Here is a 20892-nt window from a genome sequence, read left to right as displayed (position 1 = left end):
TTTTCTTCTTTGTCCATTTAATCAATTAGGGATGATGTTTTTCATTCCTTTTTTTTGTGTGTGTGTGTGTGTGTGTGTGTGTGTGTGTGTGTGTATGTGTGTGTGTGTGTGGCATTAGAAATAGCACTAGCAAAGAGTCTTTCTTCATGACATGGATAGAAAACATTTTTATTGAACCATAAGAAGGGGAATCTACTTGAGGAAGCTACCCTTGGTCTATGCAAATCATAGCTCTTACACTGATCAGTTCCATTTTTATATAATGGAAATGGTATGGAGAAGCAATCAACATCAAATGTGGCTCACAGGAAATGATGGATTCCAAAGGTTTCTTTTTCTTTTGTACCCAATCCAACATCAAACGCTTTCATTTTACTTGCTAAGAGAGGGGAAAAAAAAGCGACACAAAAACCATAAAATTAACAGAATGCACATGAAAAACAGCAGAAATGAATACAGAGGGAAAATAATATCCATTTGAATATGTGTCCAAAATATTTTGCCTCTGATTGACAATTCCTGTAGCTACTTTAAGAATAAACTGATGCTGTCCTAATAAACTGAAATAGGTGTAGATAGAGATTAGAATCAAGGAATGGTTTGGGTTGGAAGGGGATTTAAAGATCAGCTGGTTGCAAGGGCAGAGATGCCTTGTGCTAGATCAGGTTGCCCAGGGCCCCATCCACCCTGACTGAATGCTTTCAAAGAGGGGGCATCCACAGCTTTTGAATCTTCTGTTTTTCTTTTCTCACCCTGCTGGCCACTCATCTTTTGGTGCAACCCAGGATATGGTTGGTTTCCTGGGCTGCAAGCGCACCTGGTCCAGTGTCGCCAGTGAATCGTATCTGTCCCAGTAGGGAACCCTGATGGTCGCAGCTCCTCACTCATTGAGGACAATGCCAGCCAGACTGTGGGTCTGTATGCTTTTTACATTTCATTTTAGATTCCACAAGATTCATTCAGTTGTTTTGTTTGAACCTGATATTGAGACATGCATCAATTGTCTGGAGCCATAGGACTGAATGTTGCCGTGTTATGCACTTAAATTATTACATGAATTGAATGACTGCTGTGTGACACCCTTGGACAGTATGTCCAATAGCCACCGTTCAGCAATGCCTGTATGGCTTTGCACACACAGTGATCTCTGAAAGGCAGACTAGAGGATCATTTGCAAGTTGAATAGTAGATCTGATGCCAGCTTTTCCTGGTACACAAATAGTTCTGCACGAAGGAAGAAGTTGCTTTTTCCACTTCCTTTCTTAAATTTGTGTATTTTTTCCAATCTTTTACAGATTTGCATATAGATGTTTTAAAACATCATAAACAGTAGTCCTTATTTTTAAAAAAGAAGCAGTCCATTATTAATAAATTGCTTTCTCAAAAACCCTAAGGCTAACTGTCCCATGCACCTTGTGGAAGCCTAAGATGCGGCCCAATGAACTTGTGTGTGTGTATACATGTATGATGTGTGTATGTACGTGTTTGTATACAATTTTTTTAGTCTGGTCCTGAATCTGATATCAGGTTAATCAAACATCTGTCTGGCCCTAGGCTGCTACAGAGTCTGGATTATCAATCCTATGATTTTCTGGCTTGTATGGGTGAGACTGCAGAAGACCATGCAGGAAGAGGACATGCCTCCTCTATGACACGAAAATTCCCATGGCCTTACAGCTAAATTGCCTATAACTGACTTTCCTTCTTGATCTTTGGGCTTGTTTTGTCTCACTGCCTCTAGAGCCTTACAGGAAACACTAGCCATAGGGTTTAGGTTAATGGGCTGATGGAGCAAGGGCTTTTGACTTGAATTTGGTGTCAAAGTGGCTTTAGTACTTTAAGGTGTTAATTGTTAGCTGTTATCTTCTCTGCCTGCAGCAGAGGAGAATAGGTGCAGCAACTTCAGATGGAGACCAGAGATAGCAAAGAAGGGCTTGCACTAATTTAAGCTAATATGCTGTAGTGAGGGAGCTAGAGCTAGGGCAGGCATTCCTGTTCTTCTATGAGAAATGAATTTAGGCAACTGGGGTAACAGTGCTTTCAGTTGTTATGACAGCACCTTCCTCTGTTTATCTCTCAGTTCTTGTTTTGGCTTATGAACCCTGAGAAGATTTTGGTTTCCTTTCTGGCTGAATCAAGATTTACTGTTTCTAGGTAGCTTGTAGACAAGGAGAAGCTCCTGGAGAGTCCATACAAACCTGCAGTGCCCTGCCCTTGGTCTCAATGGGTAGCGTGAAGGCAGAGATTGCACACACAACACACACAGATGAGAAAAGACACAGGGCCCCAAGGAAAGATGCACTCATAAGAACCTGCAGATTAAAAGAATGAAAGAAAGAAACAGTTCAAACATCTGTTCAATGCTGTGGGAGCCCACCAGTTAATTAGAAATTAGAGAGTGGGCAATGCGTTGCAAATGCCTGGGGGACTCAGCAACATCCAGAAAATGCCACTCGTGAAATCTATAAGTTTTCAGAAAGCAGCAAATAATAGCAAGATCCACGTCTGGCAAAGACTGTCCAAGTGCTCTGCATAAATATCAGATAAAGAACAAATCAGTTTGAAAAAGCAAACCAGACACCGAGATTGAATGCCTCCCCCTTTTCTATTAACTTCATGGGCATCCCTGTGTATTTGATGGTAATGTTTGACTCAAGTCTTACCGGCATTGTCAACAGTGCTCTTACTTGTGATATGAATGGTGCCACCATAGCTCCAACACGGCACAGTGACCCACTGGTTCCCATCCCCAAGGCTCGCATTGTGGTGGGATAAACCTGACGCAGGTTAGAAAGAAATCAGATTAATGCAACAATCATCAGTGATATGTGTTCTCATTCCACCCCCCTTTTTTTTTATTTTCTTACTTTCCTCATGTAGACCCTTGCATTATCAAAAGCAGTCAGCGGGAGAAGATGCAAAAAGATTTAAAGATTCCTTTGCATCTCATTCATTCCATCGCAATTCTGCCATTTCATGTCCAAAGTAGAAGTTGAAGGCAACATATACACAGACTCCTTTCCTTCGTCTGCACTGGGCTGCTCAGGCCAAAGTCACAGACCATAGGCTTGGTGCTAAAGAGAGAATTCAATTTAAATTGCCTGACTATGTGTCTGGAAAGCAGGAGAAAAAGAGATTGTCTGCAGCCTTCAAGACAGCCTACTTACTTACATCAACGGCACCTTTGTTTAGAAGGAGGAAAAAGAAAGGGAAATCCTGATAGGAAACATCCAGGCTTAGAGAAATAGAATTATATATTCATTTGAGTTGGAAGGGAATTTTAAAGTTCATCTAGTCCAACTCCCCTGCCATGAATCTACAGCTTGATCAGGGTGCTCAGAGGCCCTCCAGCCTGGCCTTGACTGGATATCTACCACCTCTCCAGGCAACCTGTTCTAGTGTCTCACTTACTGTAAAAACTTCCTTATGTCCAATCTAAATCTCTCCTCTTTTAGTTTGAAATCATTTCCCTTTGTCCTATCACAACAGACGTTGTAGGGCTCTGCTCTATCCTTACATCCCCCAGCTTGTACTGGTAGTGAGGGTTTCCATGACCCTGGTGCAAGACATTGATTGCACTTGCCTTTGTTGAACCTCATGAGGTTCAGCTGGGCCCACTGCTCAAGTCTGTTGAGGTCACATTGAATGGCATCTTGTCCCCCGGGCATGCCAGCCACGTCACACAGCTTGGTGTCCTAATGTGCTTTGTGTATTTTTCACATCTCCCTGACACCCATGTCAGTAAAACACTTGAGTATATGCTTTGTTTCAGTGCTGTGGGAAAATCCTGACAGAAAACATCCTAACCCTATGCTTTGCTTAATTTAAGTCCCATTCATGTCAGTAGATTTTAGCAAGTGTTGTCATTTAAGCGTTTGTTTAAAAAAGGCTGGGCCAAGAGGATGTGATGTAGTTCTAGAAAAGTCTGGGATGTGTCTGGAAAGAGTTTTTTCCGAGTTTGGTTTTGATCATTGATTAAATCTTGTGTATTTGTGGTTTACAGTATGGCTATTTCAGCAATAGTTTTCACATCAACAGCATCCAATTCTGGACTATTTAAAAGCTGGTATTTAGTAAAGTCTGGTACATGCTTAAAAATAGTGTGCTATAAAAAGAAGTATGGCACACTATCAGGTCAACCAAGCTAACTACTGCTATCAGCTTCTTACCACTTACCACTCAGTCTTAAAAGGAAGAAACTAAATTCCACACAACTCTGTTTTTATACAAAAGCAACGTGTAAGTAACCCACAGGACTAATCATTCTGAAGATGTGTGAAGGAGATGCTCTCTGATTGGTTAAAACTATTTGCAGACACAACACAATAATTTCCATTAGTTGAGCATATACATGTAAAAAACTTTTATACTAGCTACAATCGCCAGCCGTAAGTGCTGGAAAAGGTTCCTTTCAGTGGTAGTCTGTTGTCTAACTTCAACGGGACTGAGAGAGAACGGAGATTTTTGGAAGGTGATTGTGTATAACATCCTCAGAAATAACATTTAGTAGTAGTGACCAACTAGTGACCCAGCAGGGCACTCCTTTCCTGGCTGCTCTTGTCACCTTCAGCTAGTTTTCTGATCTCACTTATGAAAACAGAGTGGTCAGGAAGCCAGAGATGCTCAGTTCAGGGAAGCTGACTCTTAGCTGGTCAATGCATACAACAGCATTCCTGGCTAATGGGCTTCCATGCCCCAGAGCAGGCTCAAGTGCTGTGGCACTTCAAGTACATGGCACTGAGGTTAGTGAGCATGGTGTGATGGGCTGGTGTTAGGATTTTCAGTTATCTTAGAGGTCTTTTCCAATCTTAATGCTGCTGTGATTCCAAATACCTTCAGCAGGACCCACCTCTGCAGTGTAAATGTAGATGGTGTTGAAGTTTGCTGAAACCAAGGCTCGCAGCATGAAGAGAAAGCCAGTCACGCCTGCACTAAAAGAAGCAGTGTGAAACAAAGCATTAGTGTCACTGAACAGTGACAGAGACACAGCCTGGTAGGCTTTCACTATGCTAAGGCTTTTACAAGCTTTACAAGTAAGGGAAAGTTGGTTGTTGGCAAGTGTAGTGGGTTTTTTTTAGTCCATTGACAGTGCATGTTTGCTACTGCTATAAAGAAACTGCAAGCAGATCTCTAGCTAGCCATGCTCAGGCTAGACATAAGGCAGAAAAAACTGGAAATTATGATAATAACAGCAACAAAGCAGTTGGTACCTAAGTGAGCAGCTATAACCCTCCTGACAGGGGCTCATTTACGGGCTTCAGGAGATGTCTACCTCTGCCATCTCGAATGGGGCCCTTCTTAGGAATTTCCCCAGGTTAGTTCAATGACTACGGCTCTGGTGGAAGCGAGCAGTTACCTGGATGTGCAGATGTTGAGGAGAAGAAAGAACAGTGCCGTACATCCCATGGTGATGCACAGGCTCAGGCGCCTGCCGAGGAAGTTGATGCCGAGAATGTTCAGGGGATTTACTGAGACAGAAAAGAGATCATAATGTTAGGTGTTAGGGCTCTCAGTCCTGCAGTGAGCACAAGAAGGGGAGAGGAGGTTACATGCGATCTCCCCCGCGGTGCTGATGATCATGGTCTGGTAGGCAGAAGGGCCAAAGGGGCGGCAGTAACAGGGGCTGCGGCCCTCCTCCGAGACAGGGCCAGGGTTCTCGCTCAGAGGTGTCCTTGAGGTGCAGCCCAGGTCCCGCTCCAGCAGCTCAGCACTGGCCAAGATGACTCCGTAGTAAGCAAAAGCTATGCCAAGCCTGTAGGGAGGAGTGTGGTGTGGGTGGGGAAGGCAAGGAAAATGGCACTGGAATGCAGCAGGTTTGGGGTGCCCTAGGAACCCCCTGTACACACCAGTGCCACGGTGATGCACGACTGGCACCCTCATCTATCACCGTGAGCCTGATGACACCCACCAAATGAGCAGTCACCCAGCACACAGCAAAGCACTGCCACCTCTGTCCATGCACTTCTTCCATGGAGGAGTCCATCCCAGCTCCCAGCTCGCTGTGTGCTTGACCATTAAGACTGGTTTGTGCTGTGCAGCAGGAGACAGCACTGCTAAGCCCCCTGATGAGGAGCCGCTGAGGGAACTGATGTTGTTCAGTCTGGAGAAGAGGAGCCTCAGGGCAGACCTTACTGCTCTCTGCAACTATCTGAAAGGAAGTTGTGGTGAGGTGGAGGTTGGCCTCTTCCCCCAGCTCACAGCAACAAAACAAAAGTTAATGGCCTCAAGTTGCACCAGTGGAGGTTCACAGTGGATATTAAAAATATTTCTTCTCAGAAAGGGTGGTACTGCACTGTCACAGGCTGCCCAGGGAGGTGGTGGAGCCAATGTCACAAGAGCCGTGTGGATGTGGCACTGAGAGACGTGGTCAGTGGGCATGGTGGGGATAAGCTGATGGTTGGACTAGATGATCTTAGAGGTCTTTTTCAGCCTTAATGATTCTGTGATATTATGAAGCTCACCCATGCAATGCTGCATGTGTGCATGGCTTTTTCTCCTTCCTATCATTTCTGTTTTACTCCAAGAAAGGAAAGGATGAGTGAAGAAGCCATGAAATCTACAACCTTTCATTAAAAGTTTAATGCCAAGAGCTTGCTTGTAAGTCTTAACACACTGACATCCTTTCTGACAATAACACTGCTGTACTGGCCAGATGCTCACTGCTGACACTGCCTCCTTCTCACTCCAGTTTTAACAGAGGAAAATGCTCCTGCATGCCTCAGCTCCTCCTTCAGAGCTGATTGTAGACTGTTGCACCACTAAGCACTGCTGCCTCTGGGCAAGAAATGCAGTGATCTAGCTGGGAATAGGCTGGAGCACCTCTCCTATGAGGAAAGGTTGAGGGAACTGGGCTTGTTTAGCTTGGAGAAAAGAAGGCACCGGGGAGACCTCATTGTGGCCTTCCAGTACTTGAAGGGAGTTTATAAACAGGAAGAGGAACAGCTGTTTACGGGGGTGGATAGTGATAGGATGAGGAGGGATGGTCTTAAATGGAGACAGGGGAGGCTTAGGTTAGATATTAGGAGGAAGTTTTTCCACACAGAGTGTGGTGACACACTGGAACAGGTTGCCCAAGGAGGCTGTGGATGCCCCATCCCTGGAGGCATTCAAGGTCAGGCTGGATGTGGCTCTGGGCAGCCTGGTCTGGTGGTTGGCGACCCTGCACAGAGCAGGGGGTTGAAACTGGATGATCATTGTGGTCCTTTTCAACCCAGGACATTCTATGATTCTATGTGCTGTCCAGCATTCACCCAACCTCCTGATACTTCCAGACTGGGAAGTAGCAGTGCTGTATCATGCAGAAGATAGCACCGTTGATCACTTGTATGTAGGTGGAGGCATTTCCATATTGCCCTTTCCTGCAGCAAACCACTAAACCAGACCCCAGTTCTTACAGCTCAAATGTAGGAGCTGTCTGGATGTCTTATTCCCCATTCTTTCTGTACAGCAATTTTCCAAAGGAGTTCTCACCAGCTGGAGAGGCTCACACCACACTCAGGCTTGCTGCCAACAACAGGGCACTGGTAGTGGCAGCCTCACTGTGTCATTATCAAATAATTCAGCATACGCCTCATCATAAGCAGGCTGAGAAGTAATTTTCACTTTTTTTTTTTTTAATCCCCGCTGGCAGTTTCGGAAACAAGTTGCAGAGTGTGGGCTGCAAAATGAGCTGCCTGTGGACATGGGAATGCTGAGCGCACAAAGAGGCAGGGACACAAACCTGAGAACACACCAGTGCCTCCTGGGTGAGCAGGAGAGAAAGAAGGATTAAGAAACAAGAAGAGATTTCATAATAGTCCTGCAAGTTGATGGGAAAAACATAAAATATTCAAGGCCTGGTTTAGCAAGATTTTGGTCAATGAGTTCCCACGGACCCATTATTCAAACATATCCATTCCAGCCAGCAAAGTCAATGAAACATATATTACCCGTGCATACATCTACAGGGAACAAGGCAGATGAAGCCCATCTCTTTGCAATCTTACATTTTCCCAGCCAATGGCACCAGTACCAGTCATTGGTTTTCTGTGTGAGCCCTCTATCACTGAGGGCAGTGCATGTATCTTCTCTCAGAATGAACAAACTGGCAACAAGGAGTGAAAGCAAACTGAGGGCACCACCGTGCTCACACTGGGTAGACCAAGCCAACCAGTCCTGAGGGAATGATAAACAAGATGAATAAACAAACAAATAAATAAATATATAGATGAAACACTCTTTACCATATGATCCATATCTGCAGAGTGGTTCTTAAGTACTTGGGGTGGAGGAGGTCTTTGAATCTTCCTCTTCTTTTCTGCAAATAATTTGGTAGAAAGGCACCTTTCACATCAGGGCAAATGCTTTGTGGCAGCAGCTGGTGCCCAGGCCTCAGTGCTTTTGCCCTGGCCATCTCCTGGCATGGATGGATGGACAGATAGCACTGCACCCTTCAGAAAGGAAGCCCCTTTTCAGAAGATGGCTGTGGGAGGTCATGCTGCAAAGCAAAGAGGGGGGAGAAGAGAGCACCCCACACACCCCTTCAAGTTCACAGGGACAGGTATGGGATTGCCTTTCTATGTTTTATTCATTATTGGTGAAGCCTGGAAGGGTGCATGTCTAAGCAAAACCCTATGTGAAGCCAATGTGGTTCCCTTACATAATTTCAATTAAAAGACGGGGAAGCCTTAATCCTAATTAATTCCAGTACAATGGCACCATCTTGCATGAATTGCTGAGGACAATGCTTGGTGCCTGTGGGACTGAATAAGCAGCAAAAAGGTCCAGGAAAGGTACTTAAAAGAGCTGGGCCCTGGACAATGTAAGTGTTCAGCTCCCAAGTTGCTTGGAAGAGGTGGAACTGGTGGTTGGGGAAGGCACTGGGACCAGCAGAAGGGTCTTGTCCTATGGCCACAGCCCTCAGGTACACCCCAATGGGCAGGACCAGGGTCCTGTGGTGCTGCAGACATCCTGAGAGCAGGCAGTGGTGGAAAGAAGCACTTTGTCTGGAGCCCTTTTTGTGTTAAAAGCAGCAAATCTTTTCTCAGCATGATATTCATCCTGTGAAAATGAAGATCATGGGGAAAAAAAAAAAGTGGAAAATCTGATTCCTTTTTGGAAGCCAAGATTATTGTCTTTCCCAGAGTAAAATGGCCTCTTCATAACCACTGCCAATAGCTGGGAAGGAAGCCAGGCATTGTGAGGGAGAGATGTGGAGTGAAATGTGCTTGGTGACCTTGCTCACATCCTTGTGCCCGGTGGACCAGGGGCGGGATGGGATGAGTCAAGATGGGATGGGATAAGAGGGGCCGAGCCAAGATGAGATGAGGTGGGATGGGATGGGACAGGATAATGGAGCGAGGCAATGCTGCAGGCTGAGCTTACCTTGGGAGGTTCCTGCAGCACTCCCTCTGGCATCGCTGCCCGGTTCATCTTGGCTATCCTCTGCAGCGTGGCCAAGGCAGCCGCGTTATTCCCCGTGGACACATTGTAACGTGCTGACTCAGGTATGAACTGAAAGTGGAGCAGTATTAGAAAGCCCTCCTGCCTCTTGCCTAGCAGCCTGTGCTGTCCACATCCCCTATCCTGCCCAGGAGCCTGACAAGATCAGTGCAAGGTTACGAGTCATTCCTTGTGATGTTCTCTCCAGCTGTCCCCCAGGGAAGCTGCAGTTGGCTGAGAAGATGAAGGGTGATGCCTCTTGGTGACTGGGGAGATGCCAGGTCAGTGGCTGTGGGAGGTGAGGAGAGGCTCTCCCTACCTTGAATACCATGATGAGAATGATTCCAGGAATGGAGGCGATTCTGATCAGCCACCGCCAGCCAACGGTTGGGTTCACCACTGATGCCAGGCCAATGATCAACAAGGATCCTGCCAACCAGAACGCCTTTCCAAGGGAAACAGAAGGGTTAAAAGGCTTGAACACATGTCAAAAATTTGTTTATTTTCATCCCTTCCCTTGCTGTCTGCAAAGATGAGTTTGGGATGAAGGAAAGAGAAAAGTACAGATCAGAGTCTGGGGAGGGATGTCTGAGAACAGTCTTAATTAGCTCTGGACAAAAACAGGTAACATGTAGTTGCCATTGTACTTAAAGCCTCTTTAGTCCTTCCATTCACATCTCTGCTAACACTCATGCCTGTGAATTTTCTCATTTGAACCTCTCTGGGGATGCAGCAGACGTATAAGTACCAAAGGCAAAACGGGGACAGATTTCCACTGTTGGAGGTTGGTGGGCTTCCAGTGGACTCAATTCCAAGTTGTACCAATGGGGAACCTGGCCCCAAATCTGCAGGTTCTCTTGTTACCATCAGGAGAAGAGCCCCTTTCGGGGCACCATACAAAGAAGCTCCAGCAGCACAAGCCACAAGCCACAGCAAGTTCATGAGTAATCTATGGGCAGAAACAATACATTCGTGGAGAGAGATGCAAGACTGTCCCTTTTTATATATCTGATCTTCTGGAGGCACTTTGGTAATAAATCCCTGGGATCATATACAGTAATGAAAAGCAAATTACCCCTTCCACCAAGACTGTATACCAACATTTTCGTTTCAACAGCCAGATGCATTAATGATTTCAGTGAGGTCTTCACAGATCATGTGTGCACGCATAAAGTTCTCCTGGTAGAAATTAGAGGAAGGGCCCACCCCAGTCATGTTGGAAGGATGGTCACAGCCCTTCCAGCACATCTCAGGCCTAACTGAGGCAAGGCACAGCCCAGGACCTCATCCAGGAGCCATCTCATTAATCACACATAATTACCACAATTCAGTCCCAATGGCTTGCATTTACCTTATGTGAGATCCCAACACAACCCAGCTGGAGATGTTGAGTTGCCCTGATCAGAGACCCCTCCTCAGCCCACTTTCCTTTTGGTTCATGCTTGCACAAACATTTTTCTTGCTGTGAATGCTGGAGAGAGCCTGATACACTCCAATGGGAGATGAGATGAGTGCAGGAGAAGCCATAAGCACTCTTTGCCTCGAGTAGCCCCTCACTGACTACTGCATTCCACTTCCCAGTGGAGAAAACAGACACTCTTGCTGCAGCCTGAGTGACAGCCCACTGGCACCGACCCCATTAAGGCAGGCAGCACAGTTATCAGAAGGTAACAAAAAGGGCGGATGTCAGCTGTCACTCAAAGTCCCCCCACAGTGTTGGGATGATCCAATTAAGAGAGAAGAAATAGCTTCTCTTCTGCACACAGCTGTCTGTGTGGATCCTTAATAATGCACAGCATGTGCTCCATGGTACAGGAGGCACTCACTCAACCCATGATAAATGCGGATATTCTGGCTTGCTGGAGATCTGCCTTCCAAACAGCAGCACAGCAATTCTGCTGGGAATACAAATGAGAAGAAACAGTAATATGCCCATTCTTACCTGAGATAAGGGCAGCATGTATCCTCGGTACTTGGTAGGCAGAAATTCTGTTTTTATGATAAGCCTAACGAAAAGAAGAACAAGGCAAATGACAGAGACAACAATGATTTCTGTACCAATCAAAGAACAATTTGTCCGGCTCAGCCATCATCCAGCGTGGATGCCTGGAGACAGAGGGACCACCCTTTTTCCACTGATGTATCGAAACTAATTATTTGATATTTCTCTCTGATTGAGGTATTTCTTGAAGGTTAAAGTTCTGCTTTTAGGTTGCAGATGTCCTGCTTATCTATGGTGAACATCCCTCCTGAGACTTGATGTTCCTCTTCAAGATTTTCACAAATAAGAACAGTAAGAACAGACATCCTTGAAATAGAGGCACACGTCCAAGACAGTAACAGTTCAGTAGAGATTGGTCCTTAGAAAACACAGCCATGTATGAAGTCAGTAGTGGGATACCTCCTAAACAACAACTAAAGACTTCTGCACAAGCACAGAAAACTCAAATATGTTAATATAAACTTGTAGTTGCATAATACCATTGAATAAGTGGGTGGTGAAGCACTGGCACAGATTGTCAAGAAAGCTAGTGGATGTCCACCTGTGGAAACCCCCAAGGTCAGGTTGAATGGGGCTCTGAGCACCCTGATTGAGCTGTAGATGTTCCTGTTCATTGCAGGAGAGTTGGACTAGATGACCTTTAAGGGTCCCTTCCAACTCAAATGATTCTAACATTCTGTAATAACATGCAATGGGTACATAAGTGACTTATGTATAAGGTAGGTATATAATGAAAACTCGTGACTTAAATAGAAGCCAATGTGAAGACTTAGGGAACTTGATTTGTGGGGATGTCTCACCTTGCACTCTGCACAGAAATAAAGCAATGTCTCCTCTCTAAACACTTAGTTTTTTGAATGTGTTTTGGGAAATTTAAAATCAGCAACACCATCACTGGTGTAGAGACCCACACTGACCCTTTCCATCATCTCAGCAGTTGAGGTGCCTTATAAAATATGCAACACCAATGAAGGGAGGAACTGCAAGTTCCTCCTGACTGCTTTGCCCTGTCCTGGCCTCTAGCAGTACCAGCCTCCCATACTCTGCTTTGATAAAGGGCTTTTTTAGTCAGTGCAAGCTGATTTGTGCTGTCCTGCACAGGCAGTGGGTTTGAAAAAAAAAATTGTGCATTCAAACAAGTCTTCACAGAGTCTCAAAGGGAGGTGAAGAAGAGGCCACCAGAGGTTTGCTATAGGAGGTCACTGTCTCACTTCCTGGAGAGCCCACAGCTTCTTGCCCTGAATTTCAACACAGGCTATGAGGAACTACAGAATATGCTGAAATATTGCATGTGTTTCCCTGACAGAGTCAAAATAAATCACTTATTTTGTCAGCCTTCTAGTGAGGTGGCATTTAGTACAGTGATCTTTTCCTTCCCTCCCACATCTCCACAATTTCACCCTGACAAGGCAAAAAGTTTAATTTAAGTGGGAAGGTTTTACATCAGTTCAAGAAGAATTTGCTACTCTAAACAGAATTGTTGTGACCTTTTTACAAGGAAGCAGTCTTTGCTCATCTGTTACCTGTCTAATTGTTTTTATAATATATGTGCTTAATAAGACCTCTGACATTGGCTTAATGCAAACCAGCCCATTCCACTATCCCAGGGCTGAGGAGTCCTTGGGAACTGCAATTTAGGTAGACGGACAACAACCCAATGAAAGAACAGGACAGCATTTTGCTTTAAGGCAATGTGAGAATTTGCTCTCCCTTGCACTTCCAGCCCCCTCAGAGGCCCCTTCCTGGCTGTCTCCTCCAGGTTTCTGCGCAGCCTCAGCTTATCAGGCTCAGTGCACGAGGCACTGGGCGCTCTGCCAAGGTCAGCCAAAATGAGCTGTGGGATCTCTGGGCCCCTGGATGCCTCCTTGGAGGAAGAAAAGCAGAGCCATACTCTCACTTTATAGAAACAGTCTTAAATAAAGACGATCTAGGATAAGCAGTGGGGACCAAGCACCAAATATTGCCTGCCTGTTCCTTCCCTTTGACTGCAGATGATTCAGAATCATTTGCTTTCATTACATTTCCCCCTTATCCGCAAAGAAAATAACACATTCAAAAACCTGACTTTCTGTGCTTCAGGACTCTCCCCTCCTCCCCTCCTACTTTGTGCTCTTCTGACCCCCAACAGCTCCCACCAGAGTAGGAAAAAGCTGCTAACCTCCCCATGAAGGCTAGTTTGTCCTTGTCCTTGCCATAAGGCATGAAGCATGGCCTTACCCTTGTGCGTGGCCTGATACACCACCTCCCACCATGGTCCTCAGGAAGACGAACCAGATGTAGGAGGGGGCAAATGAGGTCAGCAGGGAGAAATAGGCTCCCCAGAGGAAGGAGAGCAGCAGAATCTGCAAAGGACAAAATTAGGGTAATATAGTCTAGGGTCCTCTCTGTATGGGACAGCACAACAAATATTTTGAAGGTTTTCAGAGGCCAGGGTGCAAGGTAAGAGAGAGACCGGCTTAGCCCTGAGCTCAAGGGGAAAGAAAAGTGCCATGAATGGGCACCATGAAGTTTGTTTTTGTGCAGCCCATCATTCTTTCATGGGAGTAGCAGCTTCCTGGCTTCTAGAAGCTCAGGTATATTGGAAGGGTTTTGTGCCCCATGTGCCAACTCCTCCTGGCAGCAGTGTTACTAGGACACTGCACAGCAAAGAGATAAAGGGGACAGACAATAGCAGGTCCTGTATTTGTCTTGTCAGAGGGCTCAGGAAGAATACATACAGCCCCTGAACCCACTTACCTTCCAGCGGCCATATCGGTCAGCCAGGAGCCCAAGCACTATGCTGAAGACCATGTAGCCAAAAAACACCATCTATGGATGTAGTAGAAATGCTAAGTCACAACCTGGAACAATGATTGAGCATCTGGTGGGAAGGCAGAGCTAACCCAGGGGGAACTCAGGTACATGCAGTGCACCTGAGTGACCTGAACGGGTAGAGTCAGGATCCATCCCTTCCCAGACCTCATTTAAGGGTTGTCAGAGGCAATGAGGGTGTCTTGCTGGAGATCCTTGCATACTAGAGGCCTTTTAGTGGTAAGTAGTTTTTCTTCACTTGTTTCTGAATCTACAGCTGATGCATTTGGGCTTGTTCCTTTTTGCAGCAGCCTAGGATTGTGCCACTCTGCTATTATTGCTGTACTTTCCACCACATTATAGCATTACAATGGAGAACTGGAAGCAGCTGTGGAGTACTCATTCCCAGCAGCATCCGGCTGCTTTGCTCTTCAAATCAAGTGTCTGTTAAATGCTTCATGAACAAGAAGACAAATTGCACTGCCAGAGCCATGCATGGTCCTCAAAGTAAAGGGTTATAGGGATTTCCAAAGAATCAGGAAATAGGAGCCTGTACTGGCATTATAGTTCTTGTTGTGGTTGTGTGCTCATGTCATATTGTTCTCTTGGTTTCTACAGTTGTGTCACTGCTCTTGTCCCTGACAGGAGGTCTTGGAATTTATTTGGCCCTTTGGGAAATGTACATTGTTAAGCCTGGGGTGGTGCCATGTACAGTCCCTGTGCGATGGATGACCTGCATGGTGAGGAGGAGTCACTCACTGTTGTCACAAGAGCCACCTGCCAGTCTTGAAGCTGCCACTCACATCGGATGAGAGGGGACACAACAGCTATCAGCATGATCTCCATGGCTTCGGCCACCTTTAGGGACAAGTATATACATTAACAAGAAGGGAAGCTGTGAGGATCCCATGAGAGAAAGGCCCCTAGCTATGCCAAGCCTGCAGTCATGGAGGTGTCACATGCTGAAACAGGCTCTGTGAAGCTGTGGTGCCTTGGTGGTCTCAGCCCTGAGCGTGGTCTGCAAGACATTCCCACTTGGGGATGGGGAGAGGAGACAGGATGGAAGGAAGCTGCACCTAGAGAGTGGATATCTAGGTACAGTACAGAATCATATAATCCTTAAGGTTGGAAAAGACCTCTAAGATCATCCAGTTCAACCACCAACCCATCTCCACCATGCCCACTAATCGTGTCCCCTCAGTGCCATGTCTACATGATTCTTGAATACCTCCAAGCATGGCAACTTCACCACCTCCCTGGCAGCCCGTGATGGTGCAGCACCACTCTTTTGGAGAGGAACTACTTCCTAGTACCCAACCTGAATCTCCCCTGATGCAACTTAAGGCCGTTATTTCTCATGCTATTTCTATGACTTGATAGAAGAGGCTGACACCTACCTACTATAACCTCCTTTCTGGTCACTGTCAAGAGCAAGCTTGTACCCAGAAAGTCTGGAAGGACTTTCAACCAGATGTGCTGATGGAAAGTACTGGAAAGCAAGCTGCTTTTATTTTAAGTACCTGTCTGTGAATCTGGGCATATAGAACAATCTCTTAAAATTATTGTTATTAAAAAAAAAATAATAAAATTACTGACTGTTTGTTCCTGGCAGCTGGCTTTGGTTAAGAAGTAAGCCCATCATTCATAGTTACAGACCTTCCTGCCTCAGCTGTGGTGATCCTGTGGCTATGTCCCCATCACAGCTTCACCCTAGCCTGGCTCCAGTTTCCAAACCAGGTGTTTTACCACTGTTTTACTGTTAACTCAGCACCCTCGCACGTCGTTAGTTGGGAAGTAACCCTGGTTACTTGGTCCAGGTAACCCTGAACCTCTGTGGTTGAGGGATGGAACTCCAGGGCAGGGAACAGGCCAGGATGCCCTGGGTCAACCTGTTTGCTTTTGCCTTGAAACAGGTTCAATATCAGAGTTGGCCAATGCTGATTTTGGTCAAAGTTGACACAAGCAGGAATCCTGCTTGAGAAGGTATATGTGGGAAAAAATGTGCTGCAATATGTTTTTGTGGTGATTTGTAGTTTTTATTGCAAAGTAATAAAGAAAATGAGGGGAGTGTTTCATCAGGCTGGTGGTGTTGGTTGCAAACACTTACCCCAGTGCTTCCCATGATGAGAAAAAGTGCAATGTGGAACCTCCCAAACCCAATGGTTTCCACAGCTTCTTCCACTGTAAATGTCTTCTGCCCTGAACACAAATGGGAAAGAAAGACACCAATACATATATATATATATATATATATATATATATATCAGTTATTAAATAGTACACCCTCAGGTTTTATGAAATGGGAATGTTTTACATGCAACCATGGGGCTGTGCCAGGAGAAAGGCTGGAAATTCTCGCTTGCCCTGGTGAGGGTGGTGTGGGCTATGGCTTGGGGCTTCCCCAGACCCACAAGAGTCACTGCCACTGCAGTAAGCACAGCCATGGGCTCTGGGCTCGGTGTTGTTTCTTCCTAATTTTTTCTCCCATTAAAGGGACAAAGCAAGTCCAGTGCTGGGATGGATTTATAAATAGAGCTGCCAGAAAGCTTTCAGTGTCTACTTTCAACATCATATTTAAGTAAAGTCAGACCTATGTAAATTTTTCCATCAGAACACTTATCTCCCAACTAACTCAGGACAAATCCTGAGACTGCACAGAATTTCAGGAGAAAATCATAAATTTTTTCCCCGCATTTTCTGTTTTGATACTTCTCCACTGAAGTTGAAAAATGAAAGAATTACCAGAGGAATACACCGCTTACACAAAACAGTGGCTGAAAAAAAACAAAACCAGCAGTTCTTCCACTGCCACTGCTAGCAGCCTAGCAGCTGTAGTGGGAGAGAGGGAGTATGAAGCTGATGTCTGAGGTCCAGGTAACTGGAATGCCAGAAGCCTCCCTCTACCCTGCTTCATGAGGGCCAGCATTTCTGGTCCAGCCAACACAAAACACACCTTTGGGGGGTTCTTGTCCCTCCATGTGGATTTCCTCCAAGGCAATAACGTTTGCTGCCTCTTTTGGTGCAGCGGCCATCTCAGCTGCTACTGGGATCCACCGTAACTGTTGGAGAAGGACAGGATTTAATCATGAAACCTCTGGACCCCTGGAGGGTCACAAAGCCACCTTAGTAACCATACAGGAAAGGAGTTTTCTGGGCTGGTGTGGAAGAAATCGGATACACTCTTACACAGATTTGTTTCAGAGAACTAGTATGAAATGACCTTTACTCCAAGTTGGTTGTTTTTTGTTTGTTTTTTGTTTTCTTTGTTTGTTTGTTTTTGGTAGGAAATGCACAGAATCATAGAATCATTAAGGTTAGAAAAGACCTCTAAAATGACCTTGACCAACCATCAGCCCATGCCTGCTGACCATGTCCCTCAGTGCCACACGGTTCTGGAACACCTCCAAGTGATTCCACCACTTCCCTGGGCAGCCTGTGCCACTGCAGCACCACTCTTTCTCAGAATAAATTGTTTCCTAATATCCAACCCGAGCCTCCTCTGGCACAACATTCCTTCTTGTCCTATCACTGTTATCTGGGAGAAGAGGCTAACCCTTACCTTGCCACAACCTCCTTTCAGGTTACTGTAGAGAGCAACAACGTCTCCCCTGAGCTTCTCCAGACTGAACAACCCCAACTCCCTCAGCTGCTTGCCATCAGACTTGTGCTCCAGACCCCTCACAGCTTTGTTGTCTTTCTCTGGACACACTCCAGGGCCTCCGTGTCTTTCTTGTAGTGAGGTGCCTAAAACTGAGCACAGCACTTGAGATGCAGATTCACCAGTGCTGAGTACAGGGAGATGATCACCTCCCTGCTCCTGCTGGCTGCAGTATTTCTGACACAGGCCAGAATGCCATTTGGCATACCTGGGCACACTGCTGGCTCATGTTCAGACAGCTGACCACTACACCCCCAGATTCCTTTTCCTCCATGCAGCTTTCCAGCCACTCTGTCCCAAGCCTGTAGAGTTGCCTAAGGGTTGCTGGCATCACAAGGCGGCTTAGCTGAGCTGACAAATCAGTCATTGCATTGCTCTGGCTGTTTTCATGCAAAGTCCAGAGAATGAGAGAAGATGCAAGAGCTTGTGTAATGGCTTCCCCATCCTGGACATGCAAAGAAAGTCAAAAGATGCTTCACAATCTCCAAGAGCTAAGAATTGACAGTGATCAACAGTAAGTTGTCCCTCTCAAAGGTGGAAGTGTCTCTTTTAGGAGCCGGGGCCCAGTGAGCTGTAGAGGTGCTGCACTCTGTAATTGCTCACGTTTTTGAGAGCATGCAAGAGCATGAAGCAGAGCCAGTGGCAGCAGCAGGGCTGCCCAGCCTGCTCCCCTAGCCCTGGCTTCCCAAGGATAGTACACCTGGCAAGTACGCACCTAGCTCCTTGCCCAGCCCAGCCTTGCCAGCCTTGCTTCCCACAGGACATATGGCCCTCTGCCTCACCCCACTGCATCAATCCCCATCCACTTATGGCAGCAAGAAACAACAACAAGCTCTGCATTGCTACTGGCTTGCTCCTGCAGAGGGTCTGGTTTCCAATGCTATGTCTTTAAGTCTGATCACAGACTTTTTTCCTGATAAGAAAATCTCATCTTAATCCCATGGGAGGGATTAAGCACACAGCAAGCTTTAACCCCCAAGCTTTCCTGCTGAGAACATGCAGTGACTCTTGCAGGGGGGGGGCTCAACTCATCTTTAGTTTAAAACCTCTTCTTCAGTGATCTCCATCCAGAGCTGCTGGACTTGGTGAGAAAGTGTTCAGTGCTGCCCCACAGGAGTCATGGGGCTGGAGAAGGGCAAGCATTGCACCTAGTCATAGAATCATAGAATTGCTCAGTTTGGAAATGACCAAGAGCATTGGTGATGAAAGGTACAAAATCTCATCTGAGACAGAGGGCAGCATAAGCATAAAAAGCACAGTTACAGTGCTCCCAGTTGGGTACATTGTATGGAGGTGCAGTTAGAAGGAGGTCATTAAGGGCTAATAGCAGTTCAGTTGGGTAGGTCAGATACACTGACCTTACAGTTATACATCATTACAGCCCAGGATCCCAGAGGATGTGCACAATATTGCTCACTACTTCCTCTCAGCACCATACTCGCAGGCAGTGGTAGCTGCCAACAGCACATGGTGCCAGCAGCTGATCATGCTGGCCATCATCTGCAGATCATTTCTAACTGGAACCAGCTCAACAGCAACCATGTAAGGTGTCTGGAAGAGCCCACGGGAAGACATAATAGTTCATTGTGTGGCTGAAACACAAAGGGCTTCACAGAAATGAAACCTGGGGTCCAGTTTTTCTCCTTGCCTGATCCTTTATGATTAGATTCTGCAAATATAACTTTCTGTAAGTCTCCTTATCACGACTCTGCCTGGCTCAACAACTGTACCTCTCCAGAGCCCACAGCGTGCACAGCTCTGGGCCCCAGCAGGCCAGGCTGGGACATGCCTGGGACAAAGGGAAAGCATTGGGCTCTGATCCACCTCCATGCATGCCAGATGGACTGTAACTGCAAGCCATAGCACCGTGGAAGTCTGAAGCTAGAGTATTCTGCTAACATTCGCTGAGAGGCACTCAAGCATTTGATTGGTGCTCACTGCTCTGGATTACGTGCCACCAGGATGGGAAGCACTGAGGTTCTTCCAAAAATAGGGAGGAAATGGTGAACCTCATGCTATCACACAGGATCCATCAGCAAGGGTCAGGTGCTCGAGCACAAGGGTGCACAGCTACCTCCAACACTCTGTAGTGGCTGAGACCCCTGGAGGTGTCAGGATGACATCTATGGGATACCTCCACAGCTCTCAAACAGCAGTGGGTGAGCAAGTGGGACACCTGCTGTAGCACCTCAGGTACTACCAGAAATAGGTCCATATATCTTCATCTGCCTCATGGCCAGACTACTGGGGCAGCCTGAGCAAAATTCACTTGCACATAAGCAGGTGAGAAGCCAGCGTTCAGGTGAGTCCTTGACACTGTATGCTCTGCTCTAGCATTTGTCTCCAAAAGACAGGTTTACACGTAAGACTTCGGTAAATCTCCTGAGAGTTCCTACAAAGAGCATAGGTTAGTCATTGCAAACACTTGCAGACCTACTTGCCCTTACGAAGCTTCTCATGTCTGTCAGAGCTCTGTGGGGAGTCACGAGGAAGAGTTTCCTGCTATTTGTAAATCACACTGAAAATACTAAATAGTAACTACACGAGCCAAAAAACAGCAGTGCCAAAGCTGTTGCTGGCAAGGAAAATAGCAGTCCTCCACCAGAAGGGAGTAAAGTGAAACCACTGCAGGGTCCTAGCAGCAAGATGACATGAAGTATGAATGATCAGATACTCCCAATCTTAAATCAAGGCTCAACTAGATTTCTTGTTTTTCTCAGGTTTTGGGTTTTTCTGAGTGAAGTTTTCTTACCTCTGAAATGTCTTGGTCACAGAGGAGCAGAACTTTCCTCCCTTACTTCTGCCTCTTTCTCTTCTGTTTTCTTTCCTCATTGTGCTGGCATCGCTGTGTGTTTGGAATCCAGCTGTAGGGAGTCAGATTTCTTCCTTACTGGGTACAGTCAGGTCCCTCCCCAGCAGTAGGTTGTACAAGGAGGGGTGCCCTGTGTCACAGGGAGTGTAAATTCAGCTGGTTCCTCTGCACCTACAGGTGCCTCTATGGGAGTAGCCCACTATGGGTGAT

The 20892-nt window shown here is 46.2% G+C and overlaps 1 protein-coding gene across 1 annotated transcript; it reads right to left on the bottom strand.

Annotated features, from left to right (window-relative positions):
• Nucleotides 1-98: 98 nt before the first annotated feature.
• SVOPL (SVOP like) lies at nt 99-20688 on the bottom strand. Its single transcript, XM_042837579.1, has 16 exons — nt 20623-20688; nt 17166-17271; nt 16320-16411; nt 14972-15070; nt 14159-14230; nt 13640-13764; nt 11363-11426; nt 9740-9865; nt 9364-9492; nt 8223-8296; nt 5550-5752; nt 5357-5468; nt 4850-4931; nt 2688-2777; nt 2199-2312; nt 99-379 (listed from the first exon to the last, which is right to left on the bottom strand). Exons 2-16 carry the CDS (start codon nt 17242-17244, stop codon nt 368-370), a joined length of 1473 nt encoding a protein of 490 aa, XP_042693513.1. The 5' UTR covers nt 17245-17271; nt 20623-20688; the 3' UTR covers nt 99-367.
• Nucleotides 20689-20892: the final 204 nt, after the last annotated feature.

This window comes from Centrocercus urophasianus, unplaced genomic scaffold (genome assembly GCF_019232065.1).
Source record: "Centrocercus urophasianus isolate 14NV4802_14NV808 unplaced genomic scaffold, USGS_Curo_1.0 seq_73, whole genome shotgun sequence".
Lineage (NCBI taxonomy): Eukaryota > Metazoa > Chordata > Aves > Galliformes > Phasianidae > Centrocercus > Centrocercus urophasianus.
This window is presented reverse-complemented; position numbering and strand designations above follow the sequence as displayed.

Coding starts and splice junctions, on each gene's coding strand:
- SVOPL (XM_042837579.1), bottom strand. CDS start 17,244: ATGGCCGCTGCACCAAAAGAGGCAGCAAACGTTATTGCCTTGGAGGAA. Junction 13,765..14,158: donor ACCGATATGGCCGCTGGAAG/GTAAGTGGGTTC, acceptor TGTCCTTTGCAG/ATTCTGCTGCTCTCCTTCCT. Junction 9,493..9,739: donor TTCTCATCATGGTATTCAAG/GTAGGGAGAGCC, acceptor CTCCACTTTCAG/TTCATACCTGAGTCAGCACG.